Source organism: Corapipo altera, unplaced genomic scaffold, assembly GCF_003945725.1.
Source record: "Corapipo altera isolate COAL_440 unplaced genomic scaffold, ASM394572v1 354, whole genome shotgun sequence".
In the NCBI taxonomy this organism is placed as follows: Eukaryota; Metazoa; Chordata; class Aves; order Passeriformes; family Pipridae; genus Corapipo; species Corapipo altera.
The window spans coordinates 509,227-520,055 of record NW_020885020.1 but is presented as its reverse complement, the minus strand read 5'-3'; the positions used below and the strand labels follow the sequence as shown (position 1 = coordinate 520,055).

At 47.1% G+C, this 10,829-nt stretch overlaps 1 protein-coding gene across 5 annotated transcripts in view; it reads right to left on the bottom strand.

Annotated features, from left to right (window-relative positions):
- Positions 1 to 10,829, bottom strand: part of HDAC4 (histone deacetylase 4) — a 194,080-nt gene that overhangs the window by 26,080 nt on the left and 157,171 nt on the right. For all 5 annotated transcript variants that reach the window (XM_027667821.1, XM_027667822.1, XM_027667819.1 and 2 more), the window contains 2 exons: positions 8,663 to 8,783; positions 5,396 to 5,442 (listed from right to left, as the gene is read on the bottom strand). In XM_027667821.1, the coding sequence (XP_027523622.1) occupies positions 5,396 to 5,442; positions 8,663 to 8,783 (168 nt within the window). The remainder of the gene's footprint in view (positions 1 to 5,395; positions 5,443 to 8,662; positions 8,784 to 10,829) is intronic.

Here is a 10,829-nt window from a genome sequence, read left to right as displayed (position 1 = left end):
AAGGAAAAGGAAAAGGAAAAGGAAAAGGAAAAGGAAAAGGAAAAGGAAAAGGAGGTAGAGCCAGTGCAAAGGATCTCAGGTCTGTTATCAGGGATGGTTTCTGGTAATATCCACCCTGAGGATGCTTTGGAAGCCAGAGAAAAACATTTGCAGAACACCACAGAGCCACGTTTGTGCCTCTGGGAAAGCCAAGAATTGGAGGGAAAGCCCTCCAGGGACTACTTGTGGTACCAGGAGCCCCGAAAGTTTGGGCAGTAACATGGGAACAGAAGGACAATGGCATCTGTTACACACAACAGCTCCAGGAATCCTGGATCAGCACTGCAGGACATGACACTGACCTGACCAGGGCCCTCCAAAAGCCCAGACAAGGTGGGAAGAAGACCTCCCACCAACCAGCCCAGCAGGGCTCTGTGAGGGTCCAGCTTTGGGCTCCTCTATCTGTATCTAATCCATCTTTTTGCATCTCTGACCCATCTTGGAGCACATCTAACCCATCTTTGGGCATATCTGACACATCTCTGAGCATATCTGACCCATCTTTGAGCACACTTGACCCATTCTTGAGCATATCTAACCCATCTTCGGGCATATCTGATCCATTTTGGAGCAAATTTGATCCATTTTTCTTGGTCTTGCAAGGAAATGCTGCAGGACACCGCAGGTCACAGCTTCCCTCTCTGCCTGGACACAGCAAGTACCAGGCTCCTTCTGTGGATGCAGGTTTGCACGGGGTCATCTTCATTCCATTCCAGAGGAATGGAATACAAAAAACCCCCAAACTCAAGTGTCTTGAGGGACCAACAGACTCTCGGATCCCCTGAGATGGCTCTGGGTGCCAGTTTTCCCTAGGAAGGAGACAGGAATCGCCGGTGCCGAAGCCAAGCCAAGTTCAGGCCCTCCCTTGGATGCCTGGAGAAACCAGGTTGGTGGTGGCAGCACTCAGGAAGAACGAGGAGGGCAAGGCAGAGTGGATTTACAGTGATATTACTCAGGCAGAAAGAAATGGAGTACTTGGAAAAGAGCATTCCCACTGGGATTCAGAACCAATTCCAAGGAGTCTGCTCACACTCAGCTTCCCAGCAGGAGAGGACTGGATCCAGAGATATCCACCACCTCATCCTGCAAACATCTCCAAGGTAAGGATTTAACACCCAGGCACCCTCCTGGAATGGATGTCTGAGGTGACTCCAAGGCAGCACTTCATCCTGGGAGTGCTGGAATGGTCCCTCTAAAGCCCTCGGTGCTCTTGCCATGCTGGAAAATGTTACTCATGTTGCCCTGAGCTGGATTGTTGTGCAGTTCCAAAGCTGCTGCTGTTTGGTGCCCAGGCTGCTGTTGACTCCTCCACCATTCCTGAATCCTGAAGTTCATTACAGGGAAGAGGCTGTTTGGCTTTCCCTGCCCGGGAGCTCTTTGATGTCGCCGCCATCACAGGAGTTGTTGGGCCAGCACATCAAGCTTTGCCATCTGGAAGGACTTTAGGGAGAGAGGAAGCACATTGCTTGCCTTTTTTTGGTCCAACAGGGTGTATTTCTCTTTTTTCCTCTGGATCTGGAGGACACCCCTGGATCTGTCAGAGACACCGACTCTCCCACATCGGCCGCGGTGGGATGAGGAGCCCTTGTGCTGCTCATCTTGAGGAAAAGTTAATGCCTCGATCATTCTAATGAAAAATTTGCTAGGAGAACCCCCAGAGAGGGCTCCTAGAGGTGGGGAGAGGGAATTCAGCTCCTGGGATCTGCTGCAGGCTCGTCCCCTTCACAACTACTGTTAAGTGAGGAGGGGATGCACAAGAGAAAGGTCAACAGCTTGATCCAGTCTCTGTTCTATAAGGAATGTCCAAGATGTTTCAGGGTGAAACCTCCCTTCCTCACAATAAAAATTACAATTTCCTTATAGGAACTCCCTCCCTTTGATAAAAGCTCTGGGTTTTATTAATATCCATGATGAGGCTCCAACTCACACAGTGAACTCTACTGAAGTGCAGCTATTTCAGAATTAAATGAGCACCTTACAAAAGGTTTCATTATTCTACTATTTTCTTTAGCTGAAGAGCTACACAGGGAAGAAATGAAATGCAGGGACAGGTTGTACCACAGCTCCCGACCCTGCAAAGTGAAGCAGTTCTGCTCTTCCCTTATGGAGCTGAGGCGACAGCAGCACCCAACTGTGTCTCCTCTGACTTGCTAATTAGTTTCTCCTCATTTCCATTCCATGGGAGTCCTTTTTGAGGTCTCTGTTCTGCAATAACTACTTTATCTGCACAAGTAAAGACTTTGACACACTCTAATCAAGGCTAATCAAAAATACAGTCACATGTTCTGGAGGAGAACAACAACATGAACACCCTTTAAAGAACTGTATCTTCAGACGCTTTTAGAAAATGTGCAGAAAAATACTACACAGAAAAGGAAACACATTTGTTAGCTAACCTAAGATCAAGCCTTTGGACGTCTGGAAGAATCTGGATGGGAATGATGTTGCAGATTTCCAAAGCTTAAACTCCTTTCTCCAAAATCTTTTTGTACTTAGTCTGGATTAGGTAACGCCGCCGTGGTGCAGCTCAGTCAGACACAGAGAAGAGAAATGAAGCTGAGCAAAACCACCCTGTGCTGCATTTGCAGATGCTGTTGAAGATCAGCAGAAATAAATTACTGCTGCTTCAATCAGAGCCCACACCTGTTGCTGCAAGTGCTGCTATGCTTTCTTCCTTCCCTGCTACGGCTGCGGGTGGAGGAGGTCTGTTGGTGTCAGCTACGGCCATGGGAAGGTTTCTTGGGACAAACCAAGGAGGAAACAGAGTTTCCAAGCACCTGAGATCAAACTGGCCCTTCTTCTCATTGATTTCAAGACATTGAGACTTAGTTTTTAAAGAGAGAGATCAAAAGGTGTTATGAGATGAAGAGATTTGCTCCAAACTTTTCCTGCTGCTTCACTTCAAGAGCTCAAGGAGAGCTTGGACAACGCTCCAGGCACAGGGTGGGATTGTTGGGGTGTCCTGGGCAGAGCCAGGAGTTGGACTGGATGTTCCTGATGGGTCCTTTCCAACTCAGGATATTCTGTGACTCGCTCCCTTGAATGTCCTTTGTCTTGCTCACTGCTGAGAACTCCTGGCTGCCCAAACACCAGGATTCATTCTCCATCCTGGAGCAAAACAGCTCTTCATGGGGTTCCCTCACCTTAAGTGCCCCACATCACCTTTCAGACCCATCCATTTTCTTTTCACCTACACAATATCTCCTAGAGAAGAGAACTGCTTGAAGAAAAACCTCCTGGTTTCCAGCTTTCCAGTCCATTATTCCATGTGACACCCTCAGCTCCTGAATTACAAGCAACAGGAATCACCTGCTCCAGTACAAATCCAAAAGAGGACCTGTCCCACCTTATTCTACTTTTTCCTTTCTTTCCTTTTGACTTTATGGTATTACATGCTCCTGGGAAGTATTTGGCAAACCAGGGTGGAGCTCCTCAGGGAAAATGCCCCTTCCAAAGCCAGCTGGAAAGCTGTGGGGAGCCGAATGCAGGGCCTCATGAAGTGTCCCTTTGTCACTTAAGAGATAAACACAGCCTAAATCAGAGAACTGAAATCTAAGCTGAAATGAATCCCTTCTCCTTCAAGCTCGGGCCACAAACCACTGAGAGCCGAGATGATTTCTCTGACCATCACATGTGCCTGATGTGCCTTCACCATCAGGAAAAGCGGGAATGCTGGGGGTGTCTGGCCTGGAGAAAAGAAGGCTCCAGGGAGACCTGAGAGCCCCTTCAAGTGCCTAAAGGGGCTCCAGGAGAGCTGGAGAGGGACAGGGGACAAGGGATGGAGAGACAGGACAGGGGGGAATGGCTTCCTGCTGCCAGAGGGTTAGATGGGATATTGGGAAGGAACTCCTCCCTGTGAGGGCAGCAAGGCTCTAGCACAGGTTTTTCTGTTAAAACTGCTGCAATATTACAAAAAAACCCAGTAAATATTTAATATTTAAGGGGCTGTGGAGACAACCAAGCAGCAAGTGAACTGCAAGCACTCTCTCCAGTGGGAGCACACCAACAATCCCAGCTCCGTGGCGTTTCCTGCCCTGCTTTAGGATTTAATGCCAGAGTTGTGGGCCCGTGCTGGGCCCAGGCCCTGCCTCCCCTCGTTACCATTCAGCCTTCATTTGCAAATGATAATTTTATATTTTACTTTTTTTTTTGCTTTGAATGGCATGCCTGACTGCAGGGCAGAGTAAATCCAAGCCTTTAAAGCTCCAGCCAAAAATTTGCCATGAATTAGGAGGCTGCAGCATATTTACAATACAAAATAAAATCTCTCCACGAGTGGCGGGATGAAGGAACGACGATTATTCTCCTCTTTTTTTCTTTTTTTTTTTGACGGGATAATTTTCAAAGCAGCGATTTTGCAAAGGCTCAGGAAGAAAACAATTTTGTTTCATTTCCATAACAGAATCCAGACCTTGAAAGCTCAACCTCACGAGCTACAATTATGCAGCAGAACTACCGCTGTGAATTTTCAAACACAATGCCTTTTATTGTCTCTTCTCATTCTTTTCCCTTCCTGTTCTCCACGATTTTCTGTCCTGTCACCCTCCACAGAAACTCTGGAGCAGAAAGTCTGACTTGAAAGGGAAACATTTAAGTTCTCAGGCTCCAAAGGAAAACGAGAAAACCTTCAAAACAAGGTATTTAGGGTTTGGGGGTTTTTTGGCTTTATGGGAACAAACAACAACAAAAAGTCTTATTATATGGAAATCTGGCAGCTGAAAAGAAATGTTCAGCTTTTCCAGGAGGGATGGAGGGGTTTTTTAGTCACCTCCTTCAGAATCCACGTGGGTTTTTCTGGAGCTGGAGGATAAAAGATGCCAAATGCTGAAGACAAATCCCTTGTGCTGCACAACCTGTGGGACATTTCAATTCAAGGACAAACTTACTATTTACAGGAACTTCCCAAATACTGTCCTTGGATAATCACTGTTTTATTACCCCCCTTTTCCACCTGCTGTCGAGGCAGCTCTGAAGTCCAAGGACTGAAGATGAAACACCTACAAACCACAAACACATCCTGCTTTCCACGGAAAAGGCATTTTTGGATGCAAAGGGAGCAACTCCAAAGCCATTAAAACATCCCTGCCTGGGAAATGAGGTTTTTCCTCCTAAAAGCCAGAGCCCAAACAAGCCTCTGAATGTCCCACACACTTGGACTCTCCAAAATAGCTGAAAAACCTTCCTGCTGCTTTTGAAGAAAGGCACGTGAGGCTGAGCAGCCCCACAGCCCCTGTTTATGGGCAGCATCTGGTCGCAATTACCCACTTGCTGGAATGCAAAGCAACGATTTTGTTGGTGCTGAGGGCACTGGGAGAACAAACAGGACATTATTTACACATTAAAGAGAGTCACTCACCCCGACACCACCGCAAGGCAGCCTGACAAACATCGACGTTAGAGAACCTGCAGGGACACAAAAAAAGGGACCCTGTGAGGCCAAAAGGCAAAGTTCACCAGATTTGGGGCCAGTTTGATGGCAAACACAGCAACACAGACTGGGGGGGGTTTCTTTAATTTTACAGCACACACACACACAATGTACTCGGGCTTGTTCAGAAGCCTCCCCAGAAGAAAAGGCTTCTATAAATCACTTATTTTTATGCAAGGTTTGGGTGCTGTCTGACATTTCCAGCAGTGCCACTGACTGCAAACAACAGAGATGCCACCAACAATCTGCTGGGATGAACACTTTGACCCCTTTCAACTGCAGGCGGACAGGAAATCATAAAAACACCCCAATTATCACCCATCTGCAGTTACTACAGAGCTTTGGAGAGCAGGGGCTTCACAAAAGAGGAAGGCAAAAACCAAACCAGTGGCAAGCAAAGAAAAAACATGTGTTTTGTCTGGAAGAGCAAAAGCAACAGGAAGAATTGGAGAAAAATGCAGAAAAGCATCTGCAGGGCTAATTTTGGATCTGTAAGAAACGTAACATCACTTTTCTGGGCTTGTGTGTGAGCAAATTATCCTCCTGACAGGACTTGGAGCAACCTGGGCTAGTGGAAGGTGTCCGTGCCCATGGCAGGGGGTGGAATGGGATGAGCTTTAAGGTCCCTTCCAAGCCAAACCAGTCTGCCTGAAAGAGGAGTTAATGCATCTGGATTAAGCTGAGCTCAAAGGGAGGTGCACTCTTTGATTAGATCCACGTGGAAGTTCTTAGATCATCCTGCCTCAGACCTTCTGTCACATCTTTCACTGCTAATCCACCCATTATTTTGATATTTATCTTCTTGACAACACTTTCTGATTGCTCCCCACAAATTAAAACCAGCTTTATTTTCCTAAGTTTCAACTTGTCCAACAGGTTCCAAGTCCTTCCACTGTCAAAGGAGAGATGGATTCGAATTTTGTATCCTTAACTGTGAGGGGAAAATGGTTTAAAACTGGAAGGGAATAGGTTAGGTGGGATATTAGGATTAAATCCTTCCCTGGGAGGGTGGTGAGGCCCTGGCACACGTTGCCCAGAGAAGCTGGGAGTGTCCAAGGCCAGGTTGGACGGGGCTTGGAGCAACCTGGGCTAGTGGAAGGTGTCCCTGCCCATGGCAGGGAGTGGAATAAGATGTACTTTAAGGTCCCTCCAACCCAAACCATCCTGGGAATCTCTGATTCCATGAAGGCGCTTCCCCCTTATCATTTACAGAAGCTTAACAAGAACCATCCTGTGTTTCCATCCCCCAGCTTCCCAAGCTCCTCCCTTTTAGGCTGAGGTTTCTGGTGCTCTTTTCTTCCTCCCAGACATATCAAAGGCACAGAGTTTACACAGTCATCCCACACGTGCCAAGACACTGAGCTCTAACAGACTCCATTTGCACACTGAAGCCTCACACAGAGCTTTGCTCTCAGCCTTCAAACCTGCCCTAACCTACCTTCCAACAGGTTTAAAAGAACCCCCACAGAGCTGGTTTGGACACTTTTAAAAAGCCTTTTAAACTCTCAGCAGGAGAGGATGGCTGAGGGAGGGGCTGTTACAGAGTGTTCACCTCCCAGGTTCCCTGTTATCCCTGCACAATCCAACAAGGAAAGAAGGAAGATGGTCATGCAAGCTGGCAGCCAGTCCCACTGTCAGCAGCTCAAGGCTAAAATGGTGCCAAGTGGGTTTAAGAAACCAGGTTTAAGCTCAGCTAAGAGCTACTGGACAGTCCTTCCTACTGGAGATCCTTGGAGATCTTCCTCAGGTCTTTGACAACTTGATCTTCTTTGCACCCAGAGACAACATTTTGTTCTGGAATGCCCTCAGGTGTTCAAATGATTTCCCTTTGCTACAGGAATAAATTTGATCTCCACAGACATTTTAAAATGAGGGGTTAAAGCCAAGGGGGACACAGAGTAGAACTACAGGAGGACTCCCAGGCAGAGCAAGAGTTGCTCCTCTCTCGGGTTCTCTAAGGAATGATTGAGCGAGTGGAGGTGTCCCGAGATCCAACACTACCCAAATAAACTGTGGAACCACTGATCCAGACTGTGCAAAGGGTCACACACTGAAAAAGTATCTCAAGAGGATCTTCCTGGACCTACCAAGGCAGACTTACACACCGTTCCTGTGGATTGATGGTTTTCCACTCCCAAGGATATGACATCAGAAATTCTTCAAAGGTGACACACTAACTGAGCCATCCTTCAGCTGGAGGGGTCTACTTTTGGGTTCTCTGGGTTTAAAGAGGTGGGAAGTGAGCTATAAAGACAGTGCTAATTGCCTGTTTAATCAACTGGTTAATGGTTTCCCTCTTTGGGGATCTCATGGACACATTGAGCACATGGCAAAAATCTTTCCAGCTCCTTTGCTGTGACATCATGCAGGTCATGGAGTTAATCCTCTTTTTATATCATCCAAAGCCAGGCTAATCCCAAAATAAACTTTCTCAATGTCAAGGTCCCAGAAATGTCTTTTTTTTTTGCTGATCCTCACGTGAGAAGTTCCCAAAATGCCCCTCCAGCCTCTCACCTGCAAACAGGGGCTGCAGACAGGCCCCAAGTAAAGGGAGGGGATGGTGCCTACAGGGAGTTCAGGTGCTAAAATCCACGTGGTTTGGTGCTTGGGGGGCTTGGTTTCTCAACATCCATCCCTTAGGATTTTTGCTGAGGAAAAGAAATCTATATTTTCCACCAGCTGAGGCTCTGCTTCAGGAAGATCCAGACTCCAGAGAAAGGGATAAACAATCTTAGTCCAAATTAAACAAATCTAAGACTAAGAGGTCCCTGCATCTCTCTTGCAGATTATCCACACAAACCTCACAGCTATTTGTTGATGCCTGTGCAGCTGGCTGGGGCTGCACATCCACATCCTTAGGAGGGTATTCCAGTTCCTCCCTAGCCATGGATAACTTCCTAACACACAGGATAAAATAAACTGTATGAATTATCTTCCCTCCTCAGGCAAACCTCCTTTCAAGTTCTGAAGACGTCAAAGAAAGGAAGTTTTAGCTATTTAGGGTTTAGGGATCTACCTGAAAAGAGGGAGGTGTACCCTGTACATGGAGGTGGGAACAATCCTCCTGGGAACTGCACAGGGCTAAGGATGGAGGGAACCCCAACATCCCACCCTTCGTGTTGCTAAATCAAGGATGAGGATTGCAGTGTGAGTGCCAGGGGTCAGGAAGGGGGATTTTCCCCCAGGGAATGATACCTAGAAGCTTCTTGCTGTCCAGCTTCTGCCTGTTCAGAGGGTTTGTGCCGTAGAGCAGCGTGTGGGCTTCCGAGTGAACCGTCTGCAGCTCTTCCAGAGTCGCTTTCCTTCCGCGGATGCACTGCAAGAGCAAAGGAAAGGGTGAGGAAATCACTGAGGAGCTGCTTAACTCTCACTAAAGTGCTTTTTTTTTTCCTTAGCAAATCATAAAGACAGAGAGCAAAACACCCACATTTCTGGGTTCTTACCCAGAACAATTCAGATTTTGGTTTAATCTCTTACTCAAAACACCAGCTGGACACACAAAGCCATTTTTACATTTATTTCTGTTTTCAAATGCGCATTTGCTAAATAACAAAGGCATTGTTTGACTAATGAATATTCAGGATTTATAAGCCACTAGAAAATGATTCTCTAGTGAAAATGTCCCTCCAAACCACTCTCCAGCACCTCCACCACGATTATTAACTAAAAGTTTCTGCCGGACACGATTTCCAAAGTGAACCGTCGAGCAATGAAGGGTCAGTTCCAAACTTTCTGCTCTAAAACTCACGCTGGAAATCCCTGCAGGTTCAATCTGCTGCAAGCTGCTTTCTCACAGGAGGGTGCAGGCTGGGCTGGAGGCACCGTAGCAAAATCTACTCATCCCTCAGGTGAAACCCAGAACGAGGTGAGCTTTAAGGTCCCTTCCGAGCCAAACCACTCTGGGATTCCGGGACATTTCTGATTTGTGCCCCTTCTGGATCACTTCCATTGACTCTGAGAGAGACCACAGAACATCCTGAGTTGGAAGGGACCCACAAGGGTCATTGAGTCCAGAAACAGTGGCAGGATCTCAGCCCTTGGGCAGGGTGTTTGGGAGCCTCTCAAATGCCTGATGGTAACAGGTTTCCCCTTAGTCTGTGCCTCTGGAATTTCAAAGCCAACATTTGTTTGTGTGACTGACATAAATATTTATCTGTGAGACCTTTGGCTTGGGGCAGGTGTGGGACAGAAGCACTACGGGGACATTCCAGGGGACAGGCACCCAGAACTGCTGGAGGAGAGAGCAGAGTGGGGGTTTAGTTGTGTGGGGAATGAGCTGTAAAACTCCTGGAAGAGGACGGGAATCCAGTGGAGTCTCGTTTGATCCTCCTCAGTGTGTAAATCATTAGTTACCATGCAGGCTCCTGTGTTTTTAATCTGTGTTGAGCAACTCCTGGCAACCAACAGCATCAAACTACCCCCCTGACCACAGCAAAGGGCAGTTCAGGAAGGAAGGGGAAATGTCAGGATGAGGAAATATCAAAGTTCCAACTGTCCTTTTACAAATATGAGACATAAGAAATGGATTAAACCACAAAATCATGGAATCTCAGAGTGGCTGGCGTTGGAAGGGACCTTGTTCCACCACCCAGGCAGGGACACCTTCCACTAGCCCAGGCTGCTCCAAGCTCTGTCCAACCTGGCCTGTTTTTTTTATTTGAGGGAAGTCTGGATGTAGGAAGGAGCTGGAGAAACAGGGAAAGGCTGTGCCCACCAAGCCCAAGAGAAAAGTCAAGATAAAGAAGGAAACTTTCAGACAGGTGTGGGCAGGAGATGGTGGGGATAAAGCAAACCAGAGAGACAAGGAATGCAACCTGAAATGTCAGGGCAGACCCTGAAGAAAACCAGCAGGGAATTAAGGCAGAAACCTCATTATCAGGCATTTATCAGTTTTGGGAAAACGAACAGCCTGAACTTTCAGAAGAGTCTGAAAGGATGAGGCTGAACATCAGCAATGGTCAGAAGGGAAACACAGCTGGAAAGCAGAGTGAACATCAACAGCAGCTCCAAAAGCAACCAAAAGTACCAAATTAAGCAGGAAAATCAAGGGAAAAAAATCTTCCTAAAGGAAATTAACAGGAAATGAAGGACAATAACAGATTGTACGGTGAGGAATCTGTACATCAGGGAATATTTAAGACCCATTTAAGTGACCAGCACTGCACAATGAGCTCCTGGAGCAGGACAGCACTGGGCACTTGGCTTTGCAGGTTTTTATTCCCAAATAATCCCAGAATTCAGTGAAATGGGCATCCACGGACAGAAGCAGCTTGGAAGGGATGCCAGGGGTTAGGGAATGTAGGGAATGGCAATGCCAGGGTTAAGGAATGTAGGCAGTGGCAATGCCAGGGGTTAGGGAATG